Source organism: Rhea pennata, chromosome 1 (genome assembly GCF_028389875.1).
Source record: "Rhea pennata isolate bPtePen1 chromosome 1, bPtePen1.pri, whole genome shotgun sequence".
Taxonomy (NCBI): Eukaryota; Metazoa; Chordata; class Aves; order Rheiformes; family Rheidae; genus Rhea; species Rhea pennata.
Window position 1 is genome coordinate 13,920,793 of NC_084663.1, and position 17,200 is coordinate 13,937,992.

The 17,200-nt window shown below is 42.7% G+C and overlaps 1 protein-coding gene across 1 annotated transcript in view; it reads right to left on the minus strand.

Annotated features, from left to right (window-relative positions):
* The window catches only part of RELN (reelin), a gene marked incomplete at its 5' end in the record, with an annotated part of 298,882 nt that overhangs the window by 24,654 nt on the left and 257,028 nt on the right, over positions 1 to 17,200 (minus strand). Inside the window, 10 exons of the mRNA XM_062580854.1 lie at positions 131 to 308; positions 985 to 1,199; positions 2,412 to 2,566; positions 3,310 to 3,566; positions 4,717 to 4,910; positions 6,117 to 6,294; positions 7,665 to 7,805; positions 12,628 to 12,796; positions 14,967 to 15,216; positions 16,130 to 16,388. Of these exons, the coding sequence (XP_062436838.1) occupies positions 131 to 308; positions 985 to 1,199; positions 2,412 to 2,566; positions 3,310 to 3,566; positions 4,717 to 4,910; positions 6,117 to 6,294; positions 7,665 to 7,805; positions 12,628 to 12,796; positions 14,967 to 15,216; positions 16,130 to 16,388 (1,996 nt within the window). The remainder of the gene's footprint in view (positions 1 to 130; positions 309 to 984; positions 1,200 to 2,411; positions 2,567 to 3,309; positions 3,567 to 4,716; positions 4,911 to 6,116; positions 6,295 to 7,664; positions 7,806 to 12,627; positions 12,797 to 14,966; positions 15,217 to 16,129; positions 16,389 to 17,200) is intronic.

Sequence of the window (17,200 nt, forward strand, 5' to 3'; positions counted from 1 at the left end):
GCTGTTTGTATATCCTCAGACTGTCACGAATCAGAGCTAAATTTCCAGCATGATCAGTTTTTCTCTGTTTCTCTCTTTCCCAGCAAAACATATGGCAAAGTTCACTCATTAAAAAATGCAGTAAAATTACCTTCAGTGTTTGGGTCAGGTAGCAGTTTGGACCCGAATACCCAGGATCACAGATGCATTGCTCTTTCAGGCAGTCTCCATGACCTCTACAGTTTTCTAAACAACCAGGGCCCAGATAGAAATTATCGATGGCCCACTGCATATCTGAGTATTTCTGGTAGAACCGAAACCTCACAGGGCTGTATATAAAGGAGGGAAGAAAAACAGATATATATAAAACAACTTTGCTCAAATGAGAAAAGGTAGATGAAACATGATATACTTATGAATGTGCTGTTATCCAGGCTTCTACAAATAGTATCTGGCAGCCTCTGTGGAAATTTCTTTTATGATATATCTATTTCTTCTTCTACATGCACGTACTACCTACAATACCTGGATGTATTCCAGCCACTGCTGAAGCTGGAATAAAGCTATTTTGGCTTTGGGAAGGTGAATTTCATTTTTGGTTACACTTTCCGAGCAGAATACTCAAAGAATATAATTAAGACATCTTCACTTGCAGAAAAAGACAAATGCTTTGCATATGGGCAGACCACTGCAGACAGTAAGGGTAATTTTTCACTCAGTGAGGTCGTAAATCTACTCTATAACTGAATACATCTGTCTGAACACATTAAAACGTGCCGTACAGAAGCAGACTGAAGAGAGGCCACGATAACTTTGCCATTTGTTGGGCCCAAGATTCACGATCATTCAATGCAAAACGACCGTGCAACCTACGTAACGAACATTAATGCTGCTGGTCTGCACTTGCCTTGAAAGAAAACGAGCAGGCAAACGTATATCTTGTTCTGCTTTTCAGGATGTGTTGAACTGAACCCAAGACAAAATGAGTAGCTAATTCATACTTACTTGCCCACAAGGTTTTCAGGCAGCGAGTAAGTTACTCTTTTCCATCCTTTTGTGGGGAAGAAGACAGATGGCTGTGAAACACTCCCAGAACATTTTGGATCAGCTGGTAAACACTGAGGTACTAAATAACTCCAGCTAACACCAAAATCAGTGGAATACTGCACATGGACCTGATTTTGTGCAAGTTTTTCTGACGTTTTACATCCAACAGAAATCTAATAGAGAAGAGAGCGTAAGTAAATTGAAATTGACTGTGGTGGTGATTAGAGCTTAAAAAATGTTGCAAGCTGAAAACTGACTTCAGATTTTTGTTCGGAATTATGTCAGTAACGGTGCTTGCATGGTACTGGGCAGCTGCAGGTCTCATCAGTATTCCAGGATCCAGCACAGGCACTGAATTCAAAGTTTCATTTTATCTAGTTACCTTATATTTTGGGATTTTTCAAGTTTTGTCACCTGTGCACCATACCCTAGTAGACCTGCACTGATGAAGTTATTCTTCCCTCCCATCACAACCCAAGGTCTGAATATCCCGGGGGAGAACGAATAATGAAGGCTGCTTGGCTCAGTTATGACCAGTGGACCTTCTTTATGGGAGAGATGTGCAAAGGGCTCTAGCACCTTCTGTATGTAGGTTAGTATGTAGGTTAGTTATTTCTTCAGCTTAGGTAAATTAGCTTCACCATACCCTAGTAGACCTGCACTGATGAAGTTATTCTTCCCTCCCATCACAACCCAAGGTCTGAATATCCCGGGGGAGAACGAATAATGAAGGCTGCTTGGCTCAGTTATGACCAGTGGACCTTCTTTATGGGAGAGATGTGCAAAGGGCTCTAGCACCTTCTGTATGTAGGTTAGTATGTAGGTTAGTTATTTCTTCAGCTTAGGTAAATGGGCATATGAAAGGTGTTTTTGTTGCAGGTTTGGTGTGAATGCATGCTGAGTTAAGAGCAAAGCTTGGCAAAAGCAGTATGCAAGGACACCAGCATCCATTACAGCCTGCTGGTGGGAGAAATGGTCATGGAGCAGCCTGCCCCTGAGCTCATGCACCACACAGGGATCTCTAATGAAATCTGGTCCCTCCAAGCATGGGGAAAAGTGAGTCATGTGCTACATTTGAGTGGCTTTCCCTTTACCAAACAGCTGTGACAAAATAGGCACCATATATGTGTAGTAAACCTCCTTATTACATGTTGGCCACACAGCTGTTGTGCTGAAGACGAGCACAGTGCCTGTGCACAACGGTCTGCAGTACCAAGGCTGACCAACCTGTGGTAGATGAGACAATAGAGGATGGACTAATAATAACACTTTTCCCTGCTGGGAGTGGCTTGCATGTTGGCTTATGCATCATCCTACCTCCCAAAAAATCTGCCTGAGTACTTGAAACAAAATGGGGCTTACAATAATTATGTAGCAGATTTTACCTTGAACTGCATAATCCAGCCATCTGTAGGAGTCAGGTCATGAGTGACTGCATAAACCTCTCTGCCATCGTGGCTCCCACAGATCATGACACCATCAGGAGAATCACAAAATCTCTCAATTGAGCAATCATCGTGGAATAACCAGTGTTCATTCACTTGAAAATAAATATGAATATCACTAACATACAGTGACAACATGAGATAAGGAACTCAGTCAGGGAGCTACTAAAGATTCATGACTCAGTTTCTCAGTCTACGTAACTATTATTTATTATTGCTCCAGAGAATGTCAGCATTCCGTCTTTCCCATATATATTTATTATATTTAGTGCTCAAAGTACCTCTTACTACTCTCTTACATAAAGATTATAGAATTACTTTTAATGCATAAGAAGTAAGAATCTGAGACTTATTCAGAACATAAGGTTTTGTTGCACTGGACATTATAGGAGAACTTTCTAATGGGTATTGCCCATGTGACTGTCCAAATAATACCTCAGCAACGTTATTTCATAAGCCTGCTAAACATGCAGACATACTTCCTCTTTTACAAAATCTAGCTATAAGATATAACTTAACTCCCTTAAAGAATGTTTAAAAAAGTTAGGAAATATAAAACAATTAATCAGATTAAGAAATCTGCTTGGCAGAGCATTTTTTCATTCTTTTCTCTTTCCTTGAAGAGAAATTTATCTTCTGAGTAAATTCACTCATTAAAAAAAAAAAGTTACATTATATGTTTTCTTTTTGTATTTTGTAAACTAAGAAAGAGCCCTTTCATGTTGTGCATGTCTATGGCATCTTTCCTACCGAGACAAAGACTCAGAGGCCTGGAAAGATTTAGAAATCGCTGCACTGACTTCTTGCTGTTTAACTCCAATCCACACAAAACTTTTACCTGTAGTTTTGTCTTCCATAAACATGTCAAAGGCGATCCTCCCGGTGGGCCCTGCATCGGCGGGCGAGCGCTCGTGCTGCGGTAGCGGGGCGCTGCTGAAGGTGTCGAGCATCACAGTCCTCTGATCGGCCGAGCCCGAGATCAGCACGTTGTCGATAGCCCAGTCGTTCTGGTCCAGACCGTCGTGCTTGGGCTGCCACCAGCGGAAGCGGGTCCCCACCGTCTTGGCGTCGTAGGGAAGGAGGATGTTCACAAAGCTGCAGCACAACGCGGGAATAAGACATGTGAAAGCCATAGCAGGAATACGCTTCTAAGCACTCTGTGCCAGGTGTTTTCACCAGTCCACTTCTGTTGTCTCCTGGAGCAAACCGAAGTCGGGAAAGCAGGGAGAGGGACTTCTAGCCTACCTTCCCCTATGGGAGATCACCAAAACAAAAACCTTCCTCATGAGCCCCAGCGTCACCCCAGCACAAGGCCTCAGAGAGAGGTGGGGAGGGTCAGCGGCCAGGCCAGGCAACGGGTTGAGTGACCTCATGGGCCCAACAATGCTTTAAGAGACCAAATCCAATGGTCCAGACTGGTATCTTGGATACCTGGATATCACCGGCAGCTTCTAGTGGTTTTAGATTGAGGCAGAGAACTGTAGGCTGCAATGTTTTTTTATTAGTAAGTGAAATTTTGAAGTAAAATTAAGACTGCTATTTTCATCCTGGAGCCATTCATCAGATGGCAATGCTCCAGTACAATTTTCTTATTTCCTTTACAACAGTAGATGAGAGTACCTGTAAATATTTTGTCTAATTAAAGTGTCAGTGATTTCTTGGTGTATTTGAATAAAGCACCAGACAGTGGGTTCCCTCTCAGCCCGGTTTTCTATAATTCTGTGAAGTTATCAGTGGGGATAGAGCCCGAGCATGATTTGGGTCTCACCAAAGTCTGAAAGCAGGGCATGAGTGCAGTGCAGACCTCTTGATGGGCATATGCAGAAATTCAGCTTCTCCTCTCTACACCAGCCATTTCCTAACTAGTTCAAGCAGGAACCATCTGCTCTTGTCAGTAAGAAACTAGACTGCAAATGAGGAGAATCTTAAGCCTTAAAGAATAGGATGGACATCTTTTTAGAGTAGCTATTCACTTATTTTCCCAGTAATATGCAATCATTTACAAATCTAACTGCCATGGACTCCTTATTACCCTTGTATTTCAGGCCTAAATATGATCATCAGGTGCTCAAGCACATGCACTGAAGGTATTCATAAATGCTTGTATGACTGGACAGGTCAAACTCTTAAAGATTTTTACATCCAAACCACAACATCAATAAATCAGACAGGTCCTTCTTGGACATTCAAGACCACTTCACCTTAGCACAGGGGTTTTTTTTTGCAGAAAAACACATCTACAAACCCAGGCTTGCTGAACTGATCATAGAAAATTTCCATTAAGAGGTTCCAGGTGATTCCACCATTCACAGAGTACTCCAGCAGGACACCTTGGTTCCGGTTATTGGGCGTTATCAGACATCCATACATGAAATAAAACTGGATGAATTCTGCAGTAGTGAGGTTCAAATCCACTGTAACTAACAGACGGCTGCAGCCCTTAAAAGTAATGAAAAAGTATGACGATGAGAACATGAAAAGTAAAAGATTACACAGTCACTATTAATATAAATTCATTTTGTACAACTTTCAAAAATAATTGGAGAATTCTACAAATTACAACAGAGATAAAGCCACAACAGAGCAATAAATGACTTGCACAGAGAACACAGTTTCAGTAACATTTCATCTTAAACATACCTGCTGAGTATTCACACACACACTTGTACTTACAACTTGATATATTCATTATTAGCTACATCTTTGTGATGAGTACAAGAGCAGCAAAAATCCTCACCTCCAGTCTAAAACATGAGGTTTTTGACATAGAGTTAACAAATCACTTATTAATTACACACTAGAAGTCTGAAATATGCAAACCATCAAATAGCAGAGCACGTCTATTATCTGTACATGCCCATAATCCCATATATACTTTGCACACTCTACTTAGTCTACTAGTTAGAGATGCTTACTAAGTGCTGTTGGAAGGATGGAGAGAGCTAATACTTCTGTTAGTTTATTTTAGAAAACATATTTCTGTTTGAACCTGATTATAAATATACAGGAAAGAAAGCTAAGACCATGAAGTTCACATATTTCTAAAACACTATTTTGTCCTTTTGTATAATACCTAGGTTACCCACAAGCAAACTGTAAGGCAAGAACTGTCTGAGTTACGTACCTATAGAGCAAAAATGAAATAAAACATGAAAACATGAAATTTTACTCCAAGGTTACTCTGAAAAAAGCCCAGTCATGGAGTATCTGAAGGACGAAGTTACACATGGACTTATTTTCTATGAGCAAGTACAAGTTATGCACATGGAAATATATAGTTATTAATATATCTCTGTGATCAGATAAGAAGCTGCACCAAACTCCGATGCTCCGTGGAATTTGTAAGTACTACGAAGAGCCTAATGATTAGTGCGTGGGACTGAACGTCTACGTACTCAGGCTGAGCTCTGCACACTATTGCTCATTTTCCAGGAAGCAACGTAAGCAGGAACATGGCTCTCTACTTTCCCGAGTGTTTCTGGCGGTCACTAATCTGTAGGACCTGTTAGACTTTGACCTCCAGCCAGGCAACAGATATCAGATTGTATATTTTTGTATTACACTCCTGTTTATTCCACTTTTTTTTTACTCCTTCCCGTTTACACCATGGAAAGGCACAAGCCAGCCTCAGTGCTGCACACTAACCCCACTGAAGTGAAGAGCCATCCCGGAGGCCACTGCTCCGCAGACCGTGCTCAGCTTCCCGCCGTTCACCGTCAGCCAGTTCTGGTTAGATGGCGACCGGTTGAAGTTATCTTTCAGCTGGGTTGGAAGGGGTGTCTCTGGCTCGTCGCAGTAAATCCCACCCCAGTGCTCATCGCACCTTTGGAGGAAAAAAAATATAAAGTGAATTCAGCTGGAAATGGCTCTACGCAGCAGTTTCATCAGTGCCGTGTTAGTCCATAGTAGGGTGCAAGCCTAAAGGCTGTCTCCGTTCGACAAGTGTGTGCACTAGCACGCGCTTGGCTTAGGGAGGTTTCAAACTTCTGCCACTTTTTCAAGATGTTGAACAAAAATAACATCAGGAAGGCTAGTATTATGTATGTGCTTTTCATTCAAGCTGATAATACAGAGTACACATCTAGCACAGAGTGCTATCAGTTAAATACATTGTACTTTGATAGGTAAACCTAAGAGAACATGCCAAGCCAAAGAAAGTCCTACTAGTGCTACATTTTCTGTCAAATTTAAGTAGATGGATATTTTTCTGTTGTTCCTTTTTACAATCCCCATTCTTTTTCTCCTGAAAAACCTTATAATGTCTCAAAGATTGGCTAGAAGCATGGAAATGTGTTCTGCTGCTATGCAAATTCCATCAGGGAGATTATCCCTGGGTGCTTCAGTGATTTAAGGACAGAGGACACTATAGTAATAGCTTGTTCTTCCACGGACTATATTTCAAACATAGTTGCAGTACAATTATATAACTATTCTCCCATTTCTCTTGCCATTGGTGGCTGGAAAAAAACAATACATCCATCTGGAAGATACTTTCCTGTTGCCAGAGATAAAAATTTACAAAGTCCTAACAGTTGTTTATTTAGCTCTGCAGGACTCCATGTTTGCTGTGGCACGGAAAGCTTGAAGATGGAGCCAGTCTGTATTCACAGGCAAATGCCACCACGGAGCAGAAGCATCAGGCCACCGATGGAACGAGCACCAGTCCTGGGGCAGAGCTGGCGTCCGTTCTTCCTCTTGGCAGACCCGTCCCACCAGCAGCCCAGCTGCTCTGCACCCCGTGCCAGGATGTGAGGCTGGCATGGAGCAAAACCCACTCCAGGACCACGGTCAGCTCCTCCTGGAGGGGCTCCAGGGCTGCACGGCCCTAGTGGCACATGCAGCCTCGAAGACGCCCTCCTTGCTGGTGCCGGGAAGGGAGCTGCACTGCAAAGGAGGCAGCGGCACAGCTCGTGCATTGCCCTGGGGAACGGGCTTGCGGCAGCCCATGTGGCAGGCAAAGGGGCAGCGAACTGGCAGGGAAAAGCAGAGCCCATGGCAAACAGCCCGCTCGCTTGCCCTTCCTCTTGACTTTTCCGTTCCCAAGTGGCCCCGATGCCCTGCAGTTTTAAAAGTGAAAGCCACCCTCCTTTTAAAAATTACCTCCCTTTCCTGCAGTTTCCTTAGAAACACTCACAGCTGAGGAGGAGGGAAACGTTACAGTGCTGCGTAGGACAGGGCAAAAACTGCACTTACACACAGTTGCCTTGCGTGCACTTGCCATGGCCGCTGCACATGTCTATACAGCCGTCCCCGATGTAGACGTTATCAATTGCCCATGTTTGCTGCTTATCGAAAGGAGCAGGCTGGTGCCAGCGGAAACGAGTTGCTTGAGACCTTTGGGAAAGAAAGGAAAATAGAAAGGTAATATTTCTAGCTAAGCTAATCTTTACTTTTGACTGAAAGAAAATTTCAGTCTTGAGGCTAGAGTGCTCCTGGAAGATTTATTTGACAACAGCACAACCCAAGACTGATTTGTGACAACCACAAAGCCCCCCACAAAAGCCAGGAAGAGTGTTCCTGGATGCCATGGTCCGCATTTTGCGAGCAGCAGGTATGGGCAGATGATCCTGCAGCTGGCCCTGCACGGAGTCCCCCCAGCTCTGCAGGGATCCAGGGCCTGTCCTGTCTGCCGCTGCGGCCCTCGGTGCTGCCACGGGGACATGCTCGACCTGTCCAGCTGTAGCAAAGCCAAACAGGTTTATGTGGTTTGACCAGCATGTGAATAGATGGAGGAGCCATCTGATTCCTGACATTTCTAAAGGAAAGAAAGGTCCTCTCCACGAGTCTTAGGATAACATGGCAGATGACAGAAGCACAGAATGAAAAAGAGCATGAAAAATGACATTCTAAAGTGATACTGGTCAACAAATAGCGAAGAGTGGTCCCCATGGCACTCTGGTTGTCTGTGGTCCAGTTGCCGTCTCTAGCACAGCAGAGGGAGGTTTAAGGCAGGATCTGTCTGTAGACAACCGGACCTTTATAGTGCGCTTCTCTCAGCCTTGAAGGGCAACGGGATGGATGGAAAGCAGGAAGCGGATCATGCAGACACATCGCAGGACAGAGTGTGGGTGCTCAGTGGTATGGTGAGAGCACGGGATGTGGGAAAGGGATCCCCTCGAGAGCAAGGCAAGTCGGTCGTGTTTGGTGTGGTGAAGAAGAAGGTGGGAAGAAGAAAGCTGTGTGGCCAAAGAAGCCAGGAATCTCTGACTAGAGCTGTAACTGCTTCCTGGCTGGGTCCCGGCACAATCCGAACCCAAAGGTTAGCTAGGAACTGGATCCCGGCTTTACAACGGCCCCATCCTCCCTATGGTGAGCTGAAGCAAAAGCCCGCACCAGAGGCAGCCCCGAATTCTCCGTATTTCACCTCAAGTCTGAGCTTTATTGCTTCCACCCCAAAACTGGCTTGGCTGGACTCCTTCTCTATGAAGTCTCCTCACCACTGCTAGGCAGTGTCGCTCTGCGCAGTGGGCTGCTTCCCAGGCGAGCCACTGCTGTTCCTAGCTGGCGAGAGCACCTCATACGGTGCTGGTGGGACCCGGCAATGTGTGACTCCGGCTTTGCAGCTTCCTCCCTCCCCGCCACTCAGAGCCTGGCTGGAAGCGTTAAGGAAGGGTCTATGATGTGATCCTAATTCCTTGCAGTAGGCTGTTTTCTTTCTTTTCTTTTTTTTTTTTTTTTTTGATTAAAGGTGAAATTTAACTCCTTATTCAAACACCTTGCTCTGATGCAGCTGTCTGTGTGAATTAAGCGTCTTAGCTCCCAAACCGGATGATGGAAATCTAGCCAAAACAGGCAGCGGACTCCAAATAGGTATGCAGCTCACTCAGCAGTATACATCTACATTTGAATAGCTGAGCTTCTATAACTGTTCAAAAACACCATGTAAAATTCAAGCTGGTCCATGTTTTGTCATACAGCACTAGATGGCAGCATCGAACTTTGCATAGTTGGTTTGTTTTGAAACTCAGGAAGAAATCATGATTATTTTAAGCTCCGAAACAAATTAACAGCAAAATCCCCCAAATTTATTCAGCATAAAACCAGAACTTTTATGATAAGGTCAATCTTATTCTGTGAAGCAGCACCTATATTGCACACTGGTGACTTAAGGTTTGGCACTCTACTGATAATTTATGGAGCTGATGCTTCTGGGAGAAGTTTTGTGTTTGGCTCTGCATTTCCAAGCCAGCTCTGAGACTAACATAAAACATAACTGTTCATTACCTCCTACATGCCACAGCTTATACAGCACTCTGGGGTACAGCTGTGCAAGTATGGGTGCTGGGCGCCAGGCAAAATTATTGACTAGGTAGCATACAGGTCCCTAAAATACACAGGTACGAGCAGGCAGAAACATACACCTGCTATTACACGGTTTGAAATAGTAAAACAGCATAAAATGTATGTAGATTAAAGTGCCTATTAGCAGCACTATTCCTTATTCTAAAGCTTATCTTCTCCCTTGCTTATGAGCTAATATTGTAATAACCTCTCTCATGCAATCCTTATCTTAACTCCTTTGAGATATGTGATGACATGGGCTGAGAATTGTAGTTATTGGATAGGATGGTAGAGCAATTTTTGCCTCAATTGGGGCATCAGACTTCTACCTTAGAAACAGAAGGTGTCAAAAAATTCAGTCTTTAAAGCACAGTTATTTATAAAACTGAATTAATCTCAGGCTGTAGGTTCCTTTCAGGTCCGAATTTAATTGGCTCGGAACACCAACCCAGTCTTGATTTAACCTTTTCAGCCTAGAAAGCCCTTCCTGAAGACAAATTTACAGACATTATACACGGACTGTTGGGGTAATGGATTTTGCAGACAATATATGGTGAAGCAGTACAAAAGGGTAACCAGAGAAGAAGAGATCAATGCTGACAAGTCCTAAAAAAGTACTATTACCTGACATAAAGCACTGCAGTGAAGATAGGGAAACAGTCTAGACGCCAAAGACAATTAGTAATAGAACACGGAATTTTCCACTACTAGTTCCCAAACTTACGGCAACTGCATCAGTGCTTGGTACATTTTTTTAAAAAGCAAAGGTCAATGCTTCCGAACTTTCATGTGCATTAGTTTACTGCTTTTGCAACAATCTTATCAAAGAGACAGGATATAGCTGTACTGTCACTACTCTTGTGCCTGCAGCGAATTCAGCATACGCTGAGTGGGGCTAGGCAAGAGGAGCAATGCTGTGGAGTGAAGCAGGCGGTGCTGAGGGCCTGACATCCAGGTTTGGACTAGCTGCAGAGCAGCCTTGCGGGCTGAACACCCATTTGTGGTAGGAGGGTCTCTTCCAGTTTTGTTTCACCCCAAAGGAATCTGTGTTCTCCAAGACCACCTCCTGATGCGGACGTAAGCGTAAGCTGGGACACCTGGGAGATTTGCTGCCAAAGCGGGTTTCTGATTCACACTGAACGCTAAGGTAGACATAGCCTTAAGAGTTACCATGCACACTCTGCCGAGCGCGGGCACCACCGGTGGTGTGGCTGGGACAGCAGGGATCTCAGATCCTCTCCTGTGCCAGTGCAGTAAACAGGGAGGGGATCACAGGGTCTGGTGCATGACTGCTGACTCTGTTGGGTTAGCTGTTTGTGTGCCTCCCAGCACTGCTCTGGCCTGAGGCACCAGCACTGTCCTGGACAACGCTTCAGCAGGCGCTAAGGTCAGTGCAAAGCAGCGGCTCTTTCTAGGAGGGAGCTTGCATGAGGCCACCCGGTTCTGGGGAGGAAGAGCATTTGCTCATTTGGATACAAGATCTGTTGTACCACTTGCCCTTAAAGACAAAGACTGGCCTAGCATGGACATAGTAAATGTGGTCAGAAACCCCCACCTGAGAAGCTGCTCGTGCATGGCACTATTGCATCTTTGCAGGCAAGCAAGTGCATGGTGTTACTGAAGGTTTTACATCAGCAAAGGTAACAGACTACACAGGGACCAGGCACGTTTGGTACCACTGCGAAACAGGTACATCAAGAAGGACATAGACTGCAATTTTGAATTACCAGCTATCACTACATGGATCATTTTGGACAAAATTTCAGGCAGTTTTCAGGGCATCATAGTGAAATGTTTCCCTGACAGTGCTACCACTAGCACTGTCAGTGCCGAACAGCTCCTTTCGCTGCGCAACACACTACTTCCCAACAACCACTGCAATTCTTCCTTCCTTCCCCCAAAACAAAAGAATGTACAAGAGGAAGAGGAGGTGAAAATGGGGCTTGTACAAAAACAATGACGAGAGTGTGAAAGTCGAGACAGACACAGAGGATACAAAGAATGTACAGAAAAACAAGAAGCCTAAAAAAGTTACTTTTAAAACACTAGTCCATAGCCAACAACAGCAAGAACAGGATGCAGGTGAGGATTCAGACAATAGAATTAGCCAATAACCACCAAAACAAACTGAATTTTGTGATGATGACAATAACATTTGATTCTTTAAAAAGTTCTTCCTGCCCCTGTCCCTCCCAGGAGACAACAGAGAAGGTCCTCCTTGCCTTGTAAGTGAACCACAAGACATCTCTTGACCTCTTTTACCCATGTAGAGGCTCACCAGAATATCCACTGTGCATTCCAGCATGTTCAAGTTACTGAAATTTAGCACCTCCTGAGACAAAAGATGCCTTGGAGGATGAGGAAGAGTTAAAGCAAGGGCCCATCTCACACACAGTGGCCAACAGAGCTGCAGAGCACAGGATTGTAATGGGGGCGCATGATTAGGAAACCTAAGGAAATCAGCGTGTTTATTCCTTCCAGAGAAGAAGCAAATTTTATTCCCATCTCAAACTGCACCTCTGTCACGGTCACACAAAAGAGATAATTGTAGGATACCCTAGAGAGGAAGGATGTACATCGTAATTGTTCTCTAGCTGCTTTTTCCAATTGTGGTGGTTTAAAATACAGTAAGTATAAAGGAATTTCCTATCTCTAGATAACAAGCAAACAAAAAAAGGAAATGCACATAGTAGTTCTGCAATCTTTAGGCAAAGCAGGAGGATAGGGGGTTCATTTATCCGTATGGTCACTGTATATATGGACTGAACAAAAAGAACAAAAATGGCAATGTTCATCTATTTTAACACTATGATATCAAACCTCAGTACATAGTTACGCATTTAGATTAATTCTGCAGAAATCCAGTGGGAGATACCTAGTATAGGGTGGTAGAGGCAAAGTAATCCTGGTCCATTTGTTGAAAGTGTCTGACACCAGAATCCTCTGGAGATGGTTCCTGCTGCACTCTACGTTAGTGGGAAGACAGTCTCTCAAAATCGGGTGCCAGGTCAGTCCAAGATCCACTGAATATTCCAGTTCAATAGCTAAGGGTGGAAAGACAACACGTTAGCTAATTTAGAGGCTTACATCCTTAGGTCCTCAGTAACCTGGTAAGCCTGTAGACCTTTAGTAACAAGTCTACGCTATTTTGACAAAATAACCACTTGAAACTTTTCAAACCATTGTGTCTAAAACGTGAAGATCCCCCCCCCCGCCAGTGGCAAGGTTACAAGACATGAAATGTTGCTGAGCAGGTGTAACTAAGGAGAAAGCTGCAGTACACCTATGTACCAGCCACCTAACTCAGAGGAGCTCCACCGAAGACAAGCAATGTCAGGTTGCTGTGATGAAGTCAGGCCAATTTTTGTAGCTGCAGCATGCAAGAAAGTGATGTGACAGCATCATGACCAGCAAATTCTGCATTTCTCAGGCTGAAGGATGAGTTCTGGCTCGATGTGACCTTTGTGTAAGTCAGAGTAACTCTCAAATTCAAATTTCTGGATTTGTAACAAGATCCAGAAGTCACTCTTCCACATCAATCGAGACCAGCTCAGTTTAGTATCCAGCATAAACAGTTTTAAACTGTGTTTGTCAGTGAGCTTGCTTTCACTCAAACATAATCTAGATATATTATACTAATGTATTCATTTCTCATCAGTTCCACTGTTTTGCTGTTCATGGCTTATAAATTTTTATTACGAAAATAAAGGGTAGTCAAGCTCACTAAATACTTCAGCTTAAACTTTTATGTAGCCATTAAAAAGCAAATAATAAAGGCGCAGAGCTGTAACTTTACATAAATGTCCCAGCTGCCAAGCGTTCTGGTGGTGTAAAAGATGGAGCATGGTTGCAGTGGCAGTAGTGGTAAAACTACTAGCTTTTTTGATTACTACAGGCCTGTTTCTTCTGTCCTCATGCACAGAGGATGACCATCAATCGGTCAGCCAGTCCTACTCGACTTGTCAGCCCAGAACACCGTGTTACATAAATACAGCACAAGTGGATGCAAACAAGGGTAAGTGGGTATTTAATGATAAATCTTGATCTCCAAAATGAAACGCTTTCCTCACCGTAACTGGAAGCATCATTAGTTAATGCTCTGTCTAATTTCATACAGAGTTAAGATAATGTTAAATGTAGTAGACGAAGAAACCAAATAGAAGGAACAGTTTCTTTGCTGGTATATAACTAAGCTGTCCAAACACTCTTAAACTTAACAGAGATGACCATAGGGATGTTGTAGTGGTTTTAAGACTAAAAGAAAAACAAAGTTCTTAAGCACATGAGTAAAATATCTCATTTACTTCCAGGTAAGTTACTTTAGAGACTTAGTGTAAAACTATTTTTCTATTTTTCTGTGGAATCCAGAGGAATAGTCCTCAACTCCATGAACGTGCACATGCTGCCTGCTCCGCCATATTACATTCCGCTGCTCCTAAAAATCTGTACCCCAAAACCGTAGGCTAAAAGAATGTAAGATGTACAAACAAGCATTCAAAAGCTAGGAATACCCATTTCTGAGTATTTTAAAATTCACATAATGATGGAATCTTTAGTTACATGATTTTCTTATTTTTTTCTGTATGATTGTTGGCATAATCCATGCTTTTTTTCTTATATATGTATTTGTGTGTGTATATATATATATATATGCGTGCGTGTGTGCATAGATATATGTACACACACACATTTATATGTGTATATATGAATATAGTTATTTTTTCATATGGATGATACAAATTTTTGTATTCGATCCTGACTTGTGTCAATGTATGCTGATATAAATGACTTCGTTATACATGTACAAGTGAGACCTGAACTGAGACATCATGAAAAATGCAAACTCACCAAACAAGAAATATGTGTTGCAAACACCCAACCACTTATTGTCAGAATTACATTACCATCTCAAGAAGAAGGATTAGGTTAATGTTATGTTATGCTAAACCGATTTGAGTAAGACAGCTGTTAGTCTTCTAAATGTGTTGGATAGCAACTTAAATGCCTGGAGGGAAGAACTTATTGAACACCTTAGTTTGTCCTAGGCTTCAGATACCAACAATAAATGCTGAAATTGCAATTCCTGTTAGAAACATGCAGATTTCCTTTGTTTCTCAGCTTTTTTGTTATGACGGATAATGGAATCAGAAAACAGGAGAACTTTCCTGTCCAAGAGAAGAACAGGAAGGGCATGATACACTAAGAAGTCATTACCATAACAGGACTCTGTGACAGAGCAGGATGCTGCAAAATCTATTTGCAAGAAAGAGTCTTCATTGACAACGATGTCAGTGGTGACAACGTAGCGGGTGCTAGCTTTCTCGATGAATACTAAAGCATCCCCGGTAGACCCACAGACGGGCATCTTTGTCCCACCAGGATGGAGCAGCCACTTTCTACTATCCAGTGTAGTGAAATCATCTTCTAATACTGTATTACCAGAGATGTTTCCTCCAATAAGAATCTGAAACGTTAAGAAAGGAACTGTTATTAAAAAAAAAAAAAAAAAAAAAAAGGTTCAGAGTCTTCACATACGTTCTAGAATCCTAGGGAGGAAAAGCTGTATTGACCTACATGTATATACTCTGCTTGCCCCAAATGAACAAATTTGCTTTGTAAAGAGTTCATGTTATGAGGAAAAGGAATAGTTTTTCCTATAAAGGGATCCTCAAGTGACTGGCTCAGCAGTAAAAATCTAAAGTTCAGGGAGCTGAACTTGGGTGAAGTAAAACTACTCAAAAGAAAAAATGTTGATAGGAGCAAAATGATTATATTGTTATTTTTCCCACTGACTGTTCAGTTGTACTCTAATGCACTACTATCAGAGAGCATCGGCATGATGATTTGTGTTATGCATTGACTTCAATTAACCAGCATTTTACTATTCAGCTGGAAGCAGGGTAGAAATAATTTTTATTTGTTATTCTGAATTCAGTTTTTGATTGTTCTGAAATAATTTAACTAGCTACATTCAATGAAGATACAGGAATGAAAGAATAAGGATTTTTTCAATTTTAAATGATGGGAAGGGGTTTAAAGCGATGGAAAGGAATATTTTGTAACCCTGTTATTAAACATGGCTGGGAGCTCAGTATCTGGGTATTTCCAAAGACTTGTACCAATTATTATAGAAAACATCCACAAATATTGAAGAAAATTGACCTTGGATCATCCAACAACACTACTTCGAATGCAATGACTTTAATGGAGTTTCTTCGGATTTATACCAATTCATAAAAAGTAATTTCTGGAATACTTATAGAAATAAAAAGCATTTTGGTTGGCCCAGTGAAATGACATACATCGACATCATGGGAAACATTAAGACTGAAGATATTCTAAAATTATATTAAAAAAACCTCTAGCAGATTACTTACCTGATCGATTACCCATGGACTGTAGAAATGCCCGTTCTCAGATGGCTGCCACCAGCGAAGTCGAGTGGAGCCGGAACGAGCCTTCAGGGGAATTTCTAGGGCAATGTATCGGCCCACGTTGCTCGAGTTGCTGAAGAGGAACTCCTGAAGAAGGCTCCAGGTGAGGCCACCGTTGAGTGAGTACTGTAAAAGCACCGGTTGGCTTCTAGGGTCTGGGACCCCCTTTCCGCATCCCAGTCTCATGAAGAACTGCACAAATCTGACAGTGGGAGCAATTATGGTAAAAAATTTTTTTTCTGGAACATACTAGATAATCAACCAAGGAGGCTTAAACTTCGTCCAAGTCAGTTTTGTTTCATTCGTTTACCCTGGGGGACATTATGCCAATATAATATTTGGATTACAGACTCGGTAGCTATATGAAGATTTGCCAGCTCAAGACTTCCTAATTTGAATATTCTTATTTCTGTCTATTGAGTAGCCCAGTGATTCCTTGGTATAAGGCTTAGCTTTCGGAGATCTTGTGATTTCCTTTCCAAAGCCTCCAGAACGTAAGTAAACAGCCAGGTGGGCTGGCTACAGCTCGTTCTGCCTGTGTGGAAGTCCGCCAGGTAAAAGGAGCTGAACAAAGCCCGTCATTCACTTTTTGAGCTTTTGTCTGTGTAGCAGATGCTGCTGCAAATATCAGAAACATAATCCTGCGTGAAATTCTTATCCTGTAGCCTGCGAACACAGATTTTGGTGGCAGAAAGGCAACAATGCCTTAGGTAGATCAGGATTTGCTATGAATTTACTGAAATGCTTCTATTTAAAATAAGCATCCACTGGCAGGATTTAGATAAAATCTGGACAGGTGAACAAAATACATTTCACTGTCAGGGATGATTTTGTCCGTTTGCCTGAATGGTCAAACGCGCTGGCTTCCCTGAAGCCAATACGAGAACACCAAGGGACACGAGCGGTTTCATCCTCTTTTTAACTAGCTGCTCCAAAGACGGACAACAGGCCTGGATTAAACTGGGAAATTCTTCCTGTTAGCTGCTGCTTATAAGCAGCACTCTGCTGTACACG